This window comes from Grammomys surdaster, unplaced genomic scaffold (assembly GCF_004785775.1).
Source record: "Grammomys surdaster isolate TR1022 unplaced genomic scaffold, NIH_TR_1.0 141, whole genome shotgun sequence".
Classification (NCBI taxonomy): Eukaryota; Metazoa; Chordata; class Mammalia; order Rodentia; family Muridae; genus Grammomys; species Grammomys surdaster.
This window is the reverse complement of record NW_021604599.1, coordinates 8675599-8694469: the sequence shown is the minus strand read 5'-3', so window position 1 is coordinate 8694469 and position 18871 is coordinate 8675599. Positions and strand designations below refer to the sequence as shown.

General features: G+C 40.2%; 1 protein-coding gene across 1 annotated transcript in view; it reads left to right on the top strand.

The window, feature by feature from the left end:
- Ptar1 (protein prenyltransferase alpha subunit repeat containing 1) overlaps positions 1–18871 on the top strand; it is a 34142-nt gene that overhangs the window by 11828 nt on the left and 3443 nt on the right. The window contains exons 3-6 of the mRNA XM_028764103.1: positions 6681–6747; positions 8112–8216; positions 10266–10479; positions 17200–17486. Of these exons, the coding sequence (XP_028619936.1) occupies positions 6681–6747; positions 8112–8216; positions 10266–10479; positions 17200–17486 (673 nt within the window). The remainder of the gene's footprint in view (positions 1–6680; positions 6748–8111; positions 8217–10265; positions 10480–17199; positions 17487–18871) is intronic.

Sequence of the window (18871 nt, the reverse complement as noted above, 5' to 3'; positions counted from 1 at the left end):
TCTTCAAAGAAACCTGGAGGTGGGAGCTGAAGAAGAGGCATGGAGGATGCTACTGGCAGCTCCTCAAGGCTTGCTCAGCCTGTTTTCTTATACTCCCCAGGACCCCTGCCCAGAGGTGGCCGCGTGGCCTACCATCAGCTGGGTCTTCCTACATCAAGTGCTAATTAGCAAAGTTCACTACAGACTTTCCCACAGGTAAATTATGGAAACATTTTTCTCAAATGAGAGTCCTTCTTCCCAAATGACTCTCGCTTGTGTTAAATTGACATACAATTAGCCAGCACAACAGCATGAATAGTCCCACAAGGGCAGAACTCTGGCCAAAGCACTCAGTATATTTACGCGTACCTTCTGTGTTTTTCTTTTTCTCTCTCATTGCCTTTTCTGACTAGACCTATACTTGTCGGCTGGGAAATGCTACTATCTCATAGCTGGTTGATCCCATTGCAGACTCTTCTGTAATTTACACCCTTCACAGCATTAACCAACCACTTCAAATAACACTTTCCAGCATCTTTTTCCCCTCTCAATTTTTATTTTAAATTTAAAATATAATCATATCACTTCCCTCCTCCTTTTTGTCCCATCATCCCCTCGTCCTGTCTTCAGTTCCTCCATGCCCGCCCTAATATTTATTATGATGCATACATTCGTGAGTATATAGTATACTATCTTTTTTTCTTTTTCTTTTTTTTTTTTTTTGGTTTTTCGAGACAGGGTTTCTCTGTATAGCCCTGGCTGTCCTGGAACCTACTCTGTAGACCAGGCTGGCCTCGAACTCAGAAATCCACCTGTCTCTGCCTCCCAAGTGCTGGGATGAGAGGCGTGCGCTACCACTGCCCGGCACTATAGTATACTATCTTATTACATTATTATGCTCACACAGTATTTCATTATTCTCTCAGAGCCAATGAACAGAGCTAATGAAGTATTGAAATTCTTTAGAAGGATTTCAAGGCCTTTAGCCATCTATTCAAAGCCTAATTAGCAGTGCTGTCTCCACTCCATATTTGTCATCAGAGATTGCAGGTTCTTGGCCCCTAGTCTAATACTTATCTAAGGACCCGTGTCATTTTGGCTTATGTATTTAAAAAACTGTCCTTAACTAGTTGAATAAGTATTTAAAGTCAGGATGGAAATTTGAATTTCGGTCCTTACTTGAAAAATTGGTTGGCCCAAGTGTTTAAGCTTCTACATGGCAACAGTAACCTACTCTTTCTTAACTGAGCAGAGCTTCTGGCGCACTGTAACCTCTTCATGCCAGTTAGATTCTAGGAATAGTGCCACTTGCTGCTAACCATTGTTTGCTGCTGTTTTGACTCTTATTTGACCCCTACCCTATTTTCATTTGTCATATTTAATCTTTAGTCCAGCCACAGACAGCACTGCTGCATCCTGACATCACTGTGCGCTTCTTCCCTTGTGTAGCCATCGACAGCCTGGTTGCTGCATTAGCAGCTGGATTCACCCTCGTCCCTGAGAGCTTTTCTGCCTACTACAAGTCGCAGCCATCTCTGCACTCTAGGGGTTTCTTTACTCAGGTGATTTCATAGCTGTCACTCGCATAGTGTATCGTAGTTTGTTGTTGAAATACTTTCCCTGCTAGACTGTGGGTTCCTGAGAACTAGGATCATGGCTCTTACTCAGTACTGACCCTTGTCAGATGACTAGCAAGAGTTCTTAGCTTAGTCCATTGTTCAGTACGGTCATAAATAGCTTTACCTTAAGCTTTCCTTTATATGGTCCTTGAATGTATTTTGGAAGGAGACTAACCAGCATATTATCTTGAATTTATTTAGTTTTAGATGCATAGAAATCATTCTCTGTCAGAGATAGTAGTAAAACCAGGACAAAGCTCAGCAAACAAAGTGTATTGATTTAACCTCTGACTTCTGTAGTATCTGAATGTGCTTTTCTTGTCCCAGCTATAATTTAGCTACTTCGTGTGAATGATTTACCCAGATTCACTTTCTGCCTGTGAGGTGATGATGGGTTAGTCATACACTGGAATGTGTATAGTAAGCATATATTTATTGGCCCGTGTTTTGTATTTGGAGAGAGGCCTGTTTGATTTCAAGAGTCTGTAGGACATTCAGGAGCTCTTGACTTCTGTGTAAGGCTGTAGAAGAAATGGTCTGTAGCCAGTGAAATTTAAAGTGTAATGAAATTGCAGTCAACTGTTACTTACACATGTTTATGTTTGGAACTTGGTTCATCCTTCCTGTACAGGATAAAGCATTTGCCGAAAGTGTGCTCACATCTGCTTTGCTGGAAGATAGACCTGAAAAGTCAGAGCATCAGCAGTCTGAGGTTAAATTACTTAATCTCTTTCTTCCTTTGTTTGGTTGGCCCAGTTCTTGTTTCTTACATTATATGTCACCCACAACACCCCCCAAGGACACATCCCCACCCCCCACTGGCCTTGGAACTGACTTCAGAATCAGGAAACATGAGAAGTTCATGAGGAAGGGTAAACCCTGGATATACTTAATTACTAGACTCCACTGATGGTTGTCAAGGCTGCCGATGTTTTAAATCCCAGGATTCTTAGATGTTGTTAGGTATCTCACTGCACAGTAACCACTGCTAAGCTTGACTCACTTCTTCCAGGGCATCCACCCTTAGTAGCTCTTGTGGAACTATGACTTGCAAACTTTGTAATGAAAAGTAACATCCAGAGCTCAGTGTTCACTGTATGTCAGGTATAGGTCTGTTGTAAGCTTCGTTTATGAGAAAGGTAAGGCACAGTGAGATTTAAGTGATTTACTTATGTGTGTGTGTTTTGCCCAGAACTCCCCATGAGAGGTGAAGCAGGACTGTGATCCTAGCAGCTGCAGTCACTAGCAAAGGAAGCACTACATTGATGAGCCTTCTTCCAAACCTCTTGCTGAAGCATGGGGACTTTGGTGTTCACTTTATAGTTTTTGGTGACAGCACAGATCATGAACATGGACCCAGACAAGGCCCTCGGAGGCCGACCACAAACATCACCATGGCCTCAGGTGTCAGTAAAGGCCACTCAGATCAGTATGGCCTCTGGCTGCAGCATGGCCCACAGATATCAACATGGCTTCAAGGGCCATGATCTGTGTTCCCTCTGACTGTAAACAGCAACGTTCCACGCCATTCAGGTCTCATTTTTAAAACATTCCACCACTTGGGCTTTGTCGTTTTCTGTTCCTCGCCACCACCGCCTGCTGCCTGCCTGCTGCCCTCCTGTCCTTACCTACCTGCCCCCTTCTCGAAGACTAAATACAGAGTTAGAGTACATTAAAAGAGTGGTGGAATGGTTAAAATTAAAAAGAAAAAAAAGAGCAACGTGAATACTGAAAACTTGGTATTCAGTATGTTCGTTAGCTCTGCCTGTGCTGCTGTCCAGAGGCTTCTTTTTCACTTGTAGGGAATAGAAGTTGCAGTAAACGTACAAACAGAAGTGACTCTTGTGGGAACCGAGAGCCAGTGTACTCAGAGTGGAACCGCTTTTGGAACAATTGCAGACATCAAAGAAACTCCACAGCTTTCTTGTCACATAGAAACCTTTCCATGTGCCATAAGTGCATGCTGGGACCGGGTAATGATAACTGTTTTGTCAGGTTAAGAATTTAGCCAGTTTTGGTGTAAGACGATTTACCTCTTTCTGCTGTAGTTGTCTGTGTGCCGTAGTTCTTTGGCTTTCCCATACTTTGCGTGGTCTGCAGTGCTTTTACCATTGCACTCATTCATAGTCCCCACGGGTATACTAGTAAGAACTAGTCAGGGCAGAAGCCAGCCCCTCACCCACCTCCACCACCATGATGAACAAGTATGTGATGGAGAGATGGGAAAGACAGAAAAACTGAGCAGTGCGTGTGCTGTGGTGAGGACCAGGCTGATGTGAGTGGCCTGTGCTACCACCTGAGGCCACGGTGATGCCCAGGGTCATGTTGCCTCTGAGGGCCATGTCTGGGTCCAGGGTCCTACTAGTGGCAGCCTGGGTCTGTGTTGATGTCCATGGCCCGTGTTACCACCAAAGGCCATGTGTATGTCTGTGCGTTGTGCTGCCACCTGAAGCCATGGTGATGTCCATGGTCTGGGCTGCCTCCCAGGGCCTTGTCTAGGCCCATAGTTGTACTGCAGTTGGGGCCTGAGTTTGTGATCTGTGCTGTCACCAGAACCACATGGAAGCTCATGCTCCATGCTCTTGCTGACTGTGAGGAGCTAGAGAGCTACATTTGTGGTGAGATCGATGAATGCAGATGCACAATTGAAAAAGAGGGCTATGGAAGGCTGTGGTGACAACCTCTACCCCAAACTCCATCTCTCCAACCCGACCCCCAAGGTAGCAGCTAAACAGGATGCCATCAAAGAGAACTCTTAAAGTGTGATAAGGTTGCTAAAGAGTAGCTCTTCACAGTTGATGGCTTCTGGCGGAGGTGTGGGAGGGAAAGGACTCAGATCTGTTTAAGGGGCAGGCCACTGAGAGCGTGACCATGCTCCAGTAAGTATATCGATAACACAGAGTGGACCTGGTTTTTTTCTTTCCTTCTTTCTTTCTTTTCTTTTTCTCTTTTAATTTTTAATTTCTTTTATGGGAAAGGTCACAAGGGTAGGGAACAGACATGAAAAGACTGGAAAAATGAGTGTGATAGGGTTACATGATGTGAAATTCCCAAAGAATCAACAAAAATATTATGTTAAAAATAGAATTAGGCTTAGCTTTTTGGAAGGCCCCAAATGTGGTATATGTCCTATGAGAAGATAGATAACGTTATGAAGGATAAAATCAGGTCTTCTCAGGATTACACCCATCCTTCAGGTGGTGCTGTTTAATCTTTACTCATTGTTGATACTTAGAATATTTGTGAAATTAAGTGAATAGTGATACAGAACATTATATTAGTTTCCTTGGTAAACATTAAATTCGTGTCAAAAACTATTACAAATGAAAGAAAATCGAGATGAATTAGATTGTACTTAAATTGTCTAACACACTTGCATGTAGGAACTTGCAATGGGGAAATGTGGGTCACAAGTGACCATGTATAGTTCCAGCTTCTCAGTGTTTGAGTGTCCAGAGTGATCAGTAGCAGGAGAATCATAGGTGCCGAACAATTGCAATCTTTTCATTAACATTATATGAGAATAATCAATAGTTAGCTGGACCAGTTTTTAAGTGGTTGCATGAGATGCTTATGTGTTTGCTCTTATGTTTGTAGTTTATCCCATATTACTGAGAACATTTTATTTATCTGTTATAGAAAGGCATTTTAATTGCAGTGTAAGTGACATGCCAAAAGTGTCACGGTTAACCTCATCACAAGTTAATTGATGAAAACTCTAAATATCACTGCTGGAGAGATGCCTCAGTGTAATAAGAGCACTGGCTGCTCTAACACAGGCTTCAGTTCCCTGCACCTACACGGTGGCCCACAACTGTCTATAACTCCAGGTCCAGGGCTCCCAGTGACCTCTGCTGGCACTAGGCACACGTGCATACATACATTCATAGGTGATACATAATATGGACAAAGCAAACATGTACATAAAATAATCTTTACGACCTCCTTAAGTTTCATGTTTCTTCTGTAAAGTTGAACAAAAGTAGCTTGGCTCACGACTGTGAGGCTGCAGTGAAGGAATGAGATTATATCTTTAGACTGTGCTGCTCCCAGCAAGGCCACATAAAGTGCATCAGCGGCTTCCGCATTGTATACCCTTGGCGTTTAATACACCTACTGCCCTTACCTACTCTAGCATTATGTCTCTAGATTAGCAGTAGCAATTCAAAAATGATCTTCAATTTTAGAAACAACAAAATGTCTAGAATTGGCAGATTTTGTTCTTTTAAAAGCAGGCTTATGAAGTTTACCTGTATCCATAGGCATCTTGTTAAGACCATGAGAAATATCTAGTGTCTATGAATAGCATGTCCTCAAAGAACTACAAATAGTAAACAAAAAGGAAAAGTGCTGTATGGCTGAAGGTTAAACGTGGAAGATTAAAACATAGTAGAGTGTTGTTTTTCTTTTAATCCATCACATTGATGTTTTAAAGTATAATAGGTTAGAATTGGGAGAAAAGTAGTCACGTTACTCTCTGGCAATATAAAACAGTCACAGTCCATTTAGAGGACAATCTGTAACACAGTAGGAGGCACATTGATTTTTGTAGTGTTTTGCCATGGTGATTCTCTTTCCAATATATCCAAAGAAAATAGACCATTACAAGCCTTTCTAACATGATTACTGTACTTTTGTCATTGCTATTACTATGTAAAATGTGTAGAAGGAAACTTTTTGTAGCTGAATGTAAATTAGATTATGGGTGATTTTCTTTTTTTCCTCGCCCCCCTTTGAAAATCAGTGTTTGAGACATTGGTGGAACTAAAGGAGTGCTGGTTTCAAAATTGTTATTTAGTATAAATTACATTATTGCCAGATCTACTAAAAGAATGGAAGATGAATTATTGCTTATGGGCATATTGTAAACTTCTTAACTTTTAAAAGAATTATACAAATCACAAGTAAAAGAAAATCTTGAGGATAGCAGTCATATCCCTAACATCCTACAAAGGTATGTCTATTGTTAACATTCATATGGTCTGAGATACAGGTTGTAATGAAAGAGCACGAAGAGGACCTTCCGAGAAACCAGGCTTTGGTGGGCAGGACTGTGGTCTTATATGTCTCTCTTCATTTTAGAACTGATAGATGTCACTTGCACTCTGCTGCTTCTCAACCCAGACTTCACCACTGCATGGAATGTGAGGTATGTCATTTTCTTCAGTGGTAAAATGAAGTTTGTCCAGATTTCTGAAGACATATAACACCATGAGTTTTAGCTGCTTGAAAAGTGAAGTATAAACCAATTGCCCATAGCATCCTGAGTTTACTTCTTAGACAAATTCTTTATACTATCTCCATGACAGTTCTAATACATGTACTATGCCCCTAGTAACTCTATTTTCTATAAGCATTTTTCTCTTAAAATATAGATTGTCCTGCTCTATTACAATATACTGTTTGATGCCTTCTTGTTTTCTTCCCTTGTTTGGGGATAACAGGCACTTCGAGTGAGCGATTGGATCACTAGGCATGGCTTGATAGTTTAGCTGCACTGGAGGGCCGGAGAATGTGTGGGAAGAGGATTTCAGGCCACGGGCCTTTAGTATAACCATTGTGATACTGTGAGCACTTGAATTCTCTGACATTTGAGGGTTGGAAGAGAGATCACATTTGATTAATTCAGACAAAAAGTATTTTTATTGAAGTTTTGTTTTTCAGCTAAATGATTATTTCTGAAATTTACTATTTAAAATGTCCAAACTATGGTTGACTCTTGTCGTAGTCAAGTTTTTATTGCTGTGATAAAACACCATGACCCAAATTAACTCAAAAAAGGGTTTATCTCAGCTTAGAAGTCTCAGGTCACATGACCCAAATCAACTCAGGGAAAAGAGGGTTTATCTCAGCTTAGAAGTCTTAGGTCACACACACATCAGTGAGGGAAGTCAGGGCAGGAGCTCAAGGAAGGAACCTGGAAACAGGAATGGAAGCAGAAGAAGTGGAAGAGCACAGCTTACTGGCTTGCCTCCCATGCTCTCTCAGCCCACTTTCATGTATAACTCAGGACCAAGGGTACCATAGCCACAGTAGGCTGGGCCCTCCCATAGCAATCGTTAATCAAGAAAATGCCGCACAGGCTTGTCCATCGGCCAGTTTAATGCTGACGTTCTTTCTCATTTTAGATTCCTCTTCCCAGATGACCTTAGCTTTTGCCAAGTTGACAAAAAAGTATCCAAGGTGATAATAAACTCTGAACCAATAACTTTAAAACTTTAATATGGTTCACTCACACCATTTCTGGTTTAGTTTCTCTGGGATAAGACCTAGAAATTTGCATATCTGTTGTGTTACAGATGATGCCTAGGTGGTGATCTGAGACATAGCCCCAGTCCCCCTACCCCCTAGCAATTGAGATTGCAGACTCCTGCTATGGTGCCTGGTCTTTATGTAGGTTCTCTCTTTTGTTGTCTATTCTTTAATATCTCTTGGTGGTTTTTATTAATGAATTTTATTAAAAGCAGTAAGGAATGCTTTAATAGAAAAGTAACAGTTTTCTTTTTGTTACAGGAAAGAGCTCATCCTCTCTGGCACTTTAAGTCCAATTAAGGATCTACATCTGGGAAAATTGGCCTTAACTAAGTTTCCTAAGAGTCCAGAGACATGGATTCACAGGTGTGCTTGATAGTTTTATATTCACAGTTTTGTATTTAAGATTGCAGCTTATGAAGCACAGTTGTTGGTTCAGAATTTGAATTCTAAAGTCACATTACATACATTTGTTTCTAAGAATTATCACTTGTTACTGAGTGCCCATGGTAGCAAGTCCTTCCAAGTCTGAGTTTTCATATTCATAAAACATGAGCAATACTTATACTTGTCTCATTGAATTCAGTGCTCTTGAAATCTTTCATACAAGCACTGCAACAGCGCCTGGCACATAATTGCTCACTAATGCTGGCTGCTTTCACCTATCTGTAACCATTTTGGAGATTGCATTTAGATACTTAACTCTAATACATGGGCTTGTGTAAATGAATTATATATTCTAGCTAGTTCATATAAAAGACATGAAATCCTGATGTTTTATTTACAAGCTGTGAGCCTCACCTGCATCCAAACCATGCACCTTGTCTCGCCCAGGCTGGTTTGATCCATCAGTCTGTCCTCGGGGCATTTCTCTCAGCCATATGTTCCTGGTCCATCCCATCTAATGGAGATGCGCTCTCTCCATCTTCCTCCTTCTCCCCATGGTCTTTCCCAGGACCTCCTCACTTAATTTCTCAGGTCCCACCTCTCTCTGCTGCGCAGTCACAGGCTCTTTCCTTATTTGAGGGTGTACCCGTCTGGATGGCAACCAGATCTTTAGATTTTAGAATTTAGGATTTGTGTACCCAGCAACAGACCAGCCCCCTATAAGCTTGTCTTCCTAGTAAGCATGGTGGGCTAGTTGTTGAGATGATTAAAAGTAAATTTTAAAGAGGCTAAAGGTAACTGAGGTGATTGATGTTTGGACTAAGTGAAAAGCTATTAAAACCATGAATGCAAGGAGCATCTTTAGGGTGGGAATCAGAGACAGCCAGAATACAAGTAAAGACTGAAAATTCTGTTCTTGGGAAACATGCTTTTCTGACGTCTCATGTAACTTCTTTCCCTTCGCTAAACTACAGTGCTGTGGCCTACTGGTTTGGAGGAGTTATTTTCAGGCAGTTTGTCCTCCTTACACCTCAAACATTTCTGTCATGAGCACTGTTGGGTTCTTGGGCAGGTTTGAAGTATCATGGCTGTAATCTTGCCTTGGGCTAGCATTGTGAGTGGGCTCTTACCACGCCACAGTTAGCTGTATTTTCTTCCTTACCAAAAATTGGCATGGTATGCCCCAGACAGCCGAGTGCTGGAGAGCCAAGTGCTAGAATTGGGGTGGAGGGATGAGGGTGGGGCCGGTGCCAGAAGGAAACTATTAAATACACATCTCAGTTATTGGGGAGGGAATCTGTAGTTTAAGAGCAAAACAGTTTTGTTGTAAAACTTCATTGTTTAACAATGAAATGAATATTCTTACTCATTTTTCTGACCTATGAGTTTGAAATTTTTCAGACTGAAGGTATGCTTCCATAAAATTATAAACTGGTTAGGAACCTTTTCTGTTGCTTTTGACTGAAATGTATGCTGATGCAAATTATACATAGACAAAAGGAAAATCTGTGGTTAAGGACATTGTAGACCTTGATGCCTCAATATATTTTTTCCACATTTTATGCTGAAATGTAGAAATTTTGTTTAATGAAAGCTATCAAAACAGAGCCATTTGTTTGCAAACAAATGCAGGAGAGGCGTGCAGCATGACTCACACACGAGTCAGCTGCCTCCTCACCGTGCCCTCAGCCCTGTGCCCAGCTTGCCACACACGCAGGTGCCCTGGCTCCCTTTGTATTTCTTGGTCAAGTAGTGTTTAGAAGTTGGCATTTTGGAACTGATGACTTCTTTCTGACAGATTTTAAGTTTTAGAAAAGATTCCCTTTCCTGTCATTCTCATGTCCCCTTTCTGGCCCACACTGTTAAGTTGACTTGTATTCCAGAGCAGCCCCTTGCTATCCCCATATCCCAGGTTATAGAGAACTTATTTTTATTACCTGTACATAGAAACTAGGAACCAGGGAAATGATTGTTTTCCTCTCTCCCCCCGTGTTCTTTCCTCTTCTTTCATCCATGCTGTATTAACAGGCGCTGGGTGCTGCAACAGCTAAGTCAGGAAACATCCCTGCCTTCCTCTGTGGCCAAAGGAAGTTTAGGTGCAGTTCCTGAAGAGAGGACACAGCGGATAATACAGGAAGAGATGGAAGTCTGCAGTGAAGCAGCAGGAAGATACCCCAGCAACTATAATGCCTGGTCCCATCGCATCTGGGTTTTACAGAACGTGGCCAAGCTGGATCTGAAGGTAGGACTATTACTATTTCTCCATGGCCAATGGTGCCCATCACCCTTTAAATCTCTGTAGTAATTTATCCCTGAAAGTAATGTTCCAGCAGCCCCAGAGGATCAAGGCAGTTGTGGGTTCCAGAGAAATCCTCATAATTACAGAAGGGTTTGCATCTCCCACTGGTACAGCTTGAGACACCACCAGTAAAGGAAATAGGTTGGTAGACCAAAGGCCTATAGAACCAAAGGCCTATAGAACCAAAGGCATATACAACTCATTAAGATTATTAAACTACTGAGAATTGAAATTATCTCATGGTATTCTCTGGACACATGTCAACAAACTGAAATAGCAGATTCATGCTCATAGCCTTTGCTCTCAGAAAGGGGAGAGCAGGGACAGACTTGGAAAAGAGCCTATAAATCACCTGAATCCCAAGGCCTCTGCAGGCCTTGGATCAGAATCAGGTGACATCTACACACAGAGGTGTTCTCCATAGGTTCAGTGTGGCTCTCACCTCTCACAGCATTTGCTTTCCTTCAGAAATGGGAAGATGGACGTTTCTGGAGTGTTTTGGGGCTTAGACTTAGCTATACTTGGATCATTTGGAACATTTAGTACTCAGCATTCAGAATGAGAACCCCTATGTTCCTTTTTCTGTTACAAAATCATCTCCATTTTGTTGTTGTTGTTGTTGTTTATGTTTATGGTGTTAGGATTCTAAATCTTCCTGGGGCTGGGGCAGTTGACAGAGGTGAAGTTGAAGGTCAATCAACTATGGGAAACAGCTTAACTTAAAAAAAAAGAGGAAACTGTAGAATTGCTGTATGTGGGAGGGATCAGGTATAGCTAAAACCAGTAGATCGTACTCTTGGAAGAAAAAGAATGGTTCTTTATGCCTCTGGAGAACTGTAGGTAAGTTCATACTAAAACATGAGTGAGTGAGGGTGTTTATAGCCCCAGACTAATGACAACTCAAATATATATCAAATGAGAAAAGGAAAGCCCGAAGTGATGTCTCAGTAAAATGGACTGCTGACCATAATAAAGGAATGAAACACTGGAACACTATGTGATGTAAGTGAATCTGAAAACATGATTAAAAGTAACCAGATTCAGAAATGATATAATCATTTCCCTGATGAGTGGGAGATGGGAAATGATACCTCTGGTAATGGGGGGATTTTTTGCAGATGTGTGTATATAAAAACAAAACATTTGAAATCAGCAAATAATGTTAACATGGTTCTGAATATGCAAAAAATAGAGGTATATAACTTTGATTAGAAAAGAAAAGCTTACAAAACAGCTAAAAAAATTAAACAGACACTATGGCATTAGGTATTTAATTATGTTAAGTAATTAAAATACAGGACTTTTTTTAAAAAAATAGACTAGGTAATGATAAAAATATATAAACTCCAGAAATAATTCTTAGTACATATCATTATGTGAAGATTCCATTAAAAAAAATATGACATGCTACACAGAAAAAAGAATTTTTGCTCAGTTTGTGATAACTAAGTTAGAAATTTTTTTTTAGGTGTATACTGAACTAAAATAGATTTAAAAATCTGAGAAGAATCTGAGACCTGGAGGATGGTATGCTAGGTAAAAGTAAGCCATGTAAATGTTGTATAATCTCACTTTTATGTGGAACCTAAAAACGTTTGAATTCACTGGAAACCAATAGAATGATAATTGGAAATGCTGAGAAAGTGATAAAGAAAGGAGAGTTTACTTAGGTGGAATGGATAGTCACTAAAGACCTCGCGCAGCTTAGTGTCCAGAATTATAGTGTCATGTGTAGCAATGGCTTAGTGATCACTCAAGGGTTGAACACTCAGTGCTCTAACAGAGCACTGGAGTTTGTTTCTCAGTACCCTCATGGTGCTCATAACTGCCTCTACCACTAATTCCTAGGGATCTGACACCCTCCTCTAATCTCCACAGGCACAAGATACATGCATGCAAACAAATGACTCAGACACAAAAATCAATACTTTTTAAAAGAATAATATCTTATGTATCTAGCTAAAGCTTGCTGCAGGGATATCTTAAATAGTCTCATGATAAAAAAAAAAAGATAACTCTGTGAAGTAACTAGCTTGGTTTTTATAATCCCACAATGTATACACACTTATGATTACATTGTATATCACAAGTGTATACATTTTTAATCAATTACTTGTAGGCTTAGAGAGTTAAAAATCATGTTTTTTCAATACTCCAACCTCCCTTCTAGCCTACCACCTACCAGAAGTAGGGGAAAAGAAAGGTTAATAAGAATCAGAGGTTGTGGACCAGTTTAGAAATAGTTCTTTGGGGCGATTCCAATCTTTGTCAGGAGTCCAGTCCATTAGCAAAACACCAAATAGAAATCAGCAGTGGCAGTCCAGTCTACCAAACACCAAACACAAATCAGTAGCAAGCAGTAGCTCATCCAGAAGAAACGGGGAAGCTCTGCTGACCAGCACATGAGTCCATGGAAGCTACACAAAGCAGCTGGAATACTACCAGATGTTCTTTGGTGTGTTTCTCTATATAAAGTCACGACAAACGAAGATCAGCAAAGAAAGCAAGGCAAATCAATGCAAGAGTGTAGTCGGCAAAGACCAGAATAGGCGAAGCCCAGTGAAGACCAGCAAAGAGCTACAAGGCAAACCAATGCAAAATCATTGTATACTGGTCTTAAAATAGCAAAGAGTTGTAGACAGAAGAATTGCCAAGGATAAATAAACTTTGGCCTTTCCACGAACTCCATACCCCATCACTATCTTCCTCAAAGTACTGGTGCCAGGCTGGACTCCAGCAAAAAAGACAACTTTATAAGACCAATGACAAATATTATTATGTGCATTCTTGGAAGGCTGTACAATTTATCTTCCTGAATAGGAGATTAGATATGCGCATGGTTTTATGTGTAAGAGCGTTACTCATATGTGAGTAGAAATACGGGACTAGTCAAATGCTCATCTTGAGGATGAACTGCTGGTGATAATGAAAAGTGCTATTGCAGAGTGGTCATTGCAGTAGCAGCGTCCTTTTGCCCACTCTCTTGTTACTGTGACCAAACACCTACAAGAAGAAACATGTGTGAGGAGGGTTTTGACTTACACTTTTGAGGGACCATAGTCCATCATGGCAGAAGGAGCATGAGGCAGCTGGCCACATTGAGTCCGCAGTCAGCAACAGAGCAAGGTGAATGCTGCTTCTCAGCACACTTTCTCCTCACTCCACGGCCAGCCCATGGGATGGTTCTATCCACATTGAGGATGAGTCTGCCTTTAGTTAAATCATTGTAGAAATTCCCACATAGACATACCCAGAAGTCTATTTCCACACTGATTGTAGATCCAGCTAAGTTGACAGTGAATATTAGCCATCACTAATGCACTTAAAATTTAAGCAGAATAGAATCAGTTCAAAAGTTATCTCCCAGTGGAAGTTTTTTTATTCTTCCTTATTATTACTGTTTCTATAGTGATCATTTTGTTACTACTGTCTTAGTTAAAGTTCAGTTTATTTCATCTTATAACTCTCAGGTTATACTCTATCACCAAAGGAAGTCAGGGCAGGAACTCAGGCAGACACCATGGAGGAACTGCTACTCAGCCTGTTTTCTTAAACCATCCAGGAGCACTTACCCAGAGGTGGTACTGCTTCCCATGGGATGAGACCTCCAACATCAATCACTAATCAAGACAAGTACCCCTCTTGTCTATGGGCCAGTGTTATGGAGGAATTTCCTTAATTTAGATTCAATCTTAAGTGACTCTAGTTTGTATGACGTTGACAAATACCTTACCAGGACAATCACTTCTGTAATCAGAGGGAGAGTTACTAGAAAAGCATACGAGGGCTGGCATGAGTATTCTCATACTTTGTTCTAGACCAATCTACTCCTCTGTTGTATAGCCTGCTACTATGTTTACTTATTCTTCATTTTATGTGGAAGTTGGAAAAGAGTAGGGACACTTAAGATATATTCGACAAAGGCACTCATCTTGTCAGCACCTGACAGTGAAGCCATTCCTCTGTGTTTTTAAGTCATCTAAAAATTATTGCTGTCTTTTTAAAAAACCATTGCCTATATACCATTTTATTCTAGTAAAAAAAAAAATACCCTAAAATAAGAAAATGTTCTGAAATGTTTGGTTTCTTTTATGACTTAATATGCATCCTTATACATAGAGAAAAGAATAGCATAGCATAGGTTTTGTTTCCTTAAGAAGTCTTAAGCTGGGACGTATTTGTGCACATGTGTGTATGCAGAGGCCAGAGGTTGATTTGGGGGTCTTTCTACCAGTCCCCTGAACCCCCTGCCTCTCATGTTATATGCATGCATGCCTGTGTGCACCAGAGCAAACAGGCAAGCAGCTTCATCTATTCCTCTTTCTCTTAATTACCTTGCTATATAATCTCTCACTGGTCCAGAAACTCACCCTTCTGGCTAGCTGGCCAGCCAGTGAGTTCTTGGCATCTACCTATTACAGGCATATGCAGCCATGCCTAGCTTTCTCCATAGACACTGGGAGTTTGAACTCAGGTCATCATGCTCATGGAACAAATGCTTTCCCATTGAGACATCTACCCAGCCCTCAGCTTTCTGAGATAAGTCTCACACTGGACCTGAAGTGTCTGGTCTTAACTGATCAATAAACCCCTGCGATCCTCCTGCCTTTCACTCTCTAACACAGGGGGTCTGTACTCAGGTCTTTGTGCTTGTGTGACAAGTGCTTCACCAACTGAGCCATCTCCCCAGCCCATTTAAGATGATTTTTAAAATAATTAAATTGGTTTTATTGAAAAACGTTCATCTATGTGCTGTATTTGCTTCAAAATTAAACAGTAAATTAAACCTTTTTTAAAATAGAAAAAAATATCTAGTCAAAAATAATGTAAAAGTTTTTCATGTTATATACATTCAGTTTAGATAGCTGTGGTATTTTCCGTCTATACTGAGAAGCCACACTAAAAGAAAAAAGCTTCTAAAGACAACTAACTGTCGTATAAACAGTGGGCTGATTCTTAAAAATAATAATAGCCTTAATGATATTTTTCAGATAGATGTTCAAGTAGAAATGGCTGTAGGTTTGCCAAATGTTTTTCTTGGAGATTGTTAGCTATAGCTTTGAAAATGAATGTAGTGGCAATGATTAAACCCATCACAACTTGGGGATCCAGCCCTCAAAGGCTAAGGCAGAAAATCGTGTTCTAAGCCAGCCTGAACTATGTCACCAGACTGATCCTGTGTCAACAAAAGTAAAATTTAAAAAACAAAAACTTGAAGATGATATGAAAAACATTTAAATGTATACTTTGTTCATATAGGCCAGTAATCTTAGTCCTTTATTCTTGCCCTCGACTTTGTTAAATTTCTTATTTATTCATCAAGTCTTTGCAATCTACTCTGATGCTAGTGAATAGAAAAAAATGGAAGCATCAATTGGACTGGATAAAAACCCTGTACCAATTTGTTGTTTTATTAAAAATGAAACATCCTTACAATTCAGTGATAATGAAGACTCCCCACAACTGCTGTTTATGTGAAAATGTACAAGTACTGTGGAGGTTCCGAGGGAAAGATTACTTCTGCAAAGGCGAGGATAAGTGGGATGTGAGAGCATCAGTCAGTTCTGGAAAACCGTTGCCTGGAGTCCTGAAGCAGGTCAAGTCATTTGGGGTTGCATTTGACCCTAGTCTCTGCTCACAGGCATGTGGTCCTTTCCTTAGCTTGTCTGAGTGCCTTGTACTAGAAGCCAGGCTTGATGGCTCTCAGCTGTCACCTTCACCACTTACGAAGCTGAGGAAGGAGGACCCTGCAGGTCTGGGGCCATTCTGGCCTTTAAAAGATCCAGAAGTCTAAGCTACAGAGTGAGACCCTGTCTCAAAACATAACAAAATAAAATAAAAACAAACAATACACCACCAGGAAAGCCAACTCCTAATGGAAAATGTCAGGCCTGTGATGACACTTTTCATGTATCAGCCACCGTCCAGACCGGTACTAAACAATACTTCTTCTCAAATGTTGTCCAAACCCATAGCATTCATGTAATGTATTGCTTTGTAGTAGTACAGTGTTTTAAATGCTGTAGAACTGAATTGGATCTCACAGGCTCATTATCATCACCACTGAGAGGAGTTTGACGCAGACTGACAATTGTGAGCTCTGGGCAGTTCTATTGTTTGCGCATCATAGTTTTTGCTTACCTTTAGAATTAACAGGTGGGGCCAAACAGTCTCTGCCTTTATGGTGTTTATTATGAAAAGTAGTTACTTTGAGTCTCTAACTGAAAGTATAGTGCATATTTGTACAAGTTGAATATAAGAAGTATTAAATGTAATAAGAATCAAAAGCACTTCTGAATTTATATTGTGTGTTTTGCCTTCTACAGCAGTATTACTTGTAAATAAATACCCTAAAAATTCATAAATTTGGAATTTATTTTTGTTTGTTTGGGTTTTCTTCTTGTTGTTTGTTGTTAGTTTTTGGTTTTTGGTGATGGTGATGGTTATCCACAATGTGATAAAGTGAAGGGAAAGAATAGCAAGTCTGTAAACTCTGTGCTCAAAAAAAAAAAATCCTTTTTTGCTTTATAAAGTGAGAGGAAAGTTAGCTGGTTAGCTGCATTCTGCTTCTAAGAGAGCATCATGCAGGGTTTCGTACAATGTCGATGAAAAAGGAAAAGCCTTTGTGCATGTTCTTCTCACTTCCCTTTTTCTTCCTACAAGATCCTTCTTGATGAACTATCTTCTACTAAACACTGGGCGTCCATGCATGTCTCAGACCACAGTGGATTTCACTATCGCCAGTTCTTGTTGAAGTCATTGATTAGCCAGACTACGATAGACAGTGCTGTACCGCAGCACAACTCTTTGAAAAGTGAGCCAAAAGATGAGGCGGCGGCTTCAACAGAGGAGCCAAGCGTGAATCTTCCCCAGCTCCTAGAAGAAGAAGTGGAATTCTGCACAGATCTTATTGATTCCTACCCAGGCCATGAAACCCTTTGGTGTCACAGGTAAGAAAGAGAAAACCCATTCTTGTGATTAACTGGGTGTGTCCATATGAGACTGCAGAACCTAATGTATCTGACTTCTGTCTGTGGACATACATATGGTTGTCTGATTGTAGAGTCTTCCTGGCTGAGTGAGGAAGAGCTTTTGTTCATCACCTCACCACCATTGTCCTTGTTAATACAAAGTTTCTCACATCTCTGCCTGTGGTTTAGGTTTACCCCTAACTACACAGCAGAATGACTTGTGTTACTTCCAACATAGTATAGAAACAACAGAAAACATAAAAATGTTTTATAACTCTTTGAAGATCCTGACATTAGCATATCCTGGATAGAATGCTACCTCGTGTTTTTAAGAAAAGTAAAACCTTCCAGATCATTCTGATGTAGGCAGGATCAAAACTAATGATTAGATCATGAGATATAAGATAAGCCTTATCTTGTCCCCCACTCTAATGATCTTCAAATTAATTATCTTTAGTATAATAACAAATAGAAAAGCCAGCGACTTTATTAACCTGGATTTTGAGTACATTTGATATTATATAAAGTTGATGTTGGAATGAAGTCCAGGTGAGTTAACACATTGCTTCAGTTATTTTGGATCTTTATTTGGAAGTAACTCAATCTTTACAAGTCCAAAATCTGCTTCAGGTCAGTTTAAAACTAAAACCTTGTCTTTGCTAGTCAAGGATAAGGGTTGTAAAAACTGTATTTCCTAAGTTAACTGAGTCCTCACACCTCTCTCCAGTCTAATCTTTCTCATGGCTGCTTAGTCTGTTAACTACTAATCCACACTAAGTACATTCAGAAGGCAGAAGTTATCTTTCATTTTTTAGAACCTTCAAGAGTAGACAGTGCTCTTTTCATAGCGAAGCATTCTGATTGTATGCTTTTAAGAAAGACAGGACGTGAGACTTTGCTGTTCTGCTGTATCTCCTCATCACAATAGGAAGGCCTCAGGGACTTAAAATGTTGATATTTAAGGCCTTAGCCCTTGAATGAATGATGAGATGTAACATCTTAGAACCTGTAATATGTCAGATCATAGTTTGTGAAGCAGACGTGCACCCTGGGAAAAACTGTTTGGGTATTATGCAGAGCAATTTTTCATTTTAATAAGCAATTCCAGGCTGTTTCTCAATTGAAAATAGGAATAGTATCTTTTATGCGCACTGCTCAGAGCCCAGCACACCTCTGCTGAATACTGATATGTAAGACTAAAGTGGAAGTTTAGGAGAAATCTTAAATAAGTCACCTTGGGTGTATTCTAATTTAAAAAAAAAAAAGACTAGGGACAGGTGGGCCAGCTCAGTGAGTAAAGGTGCTTGCCAACTAACCTGATACCTTAAGTTCTATCCTCCCTTGAACTTAGAACATGGAACATG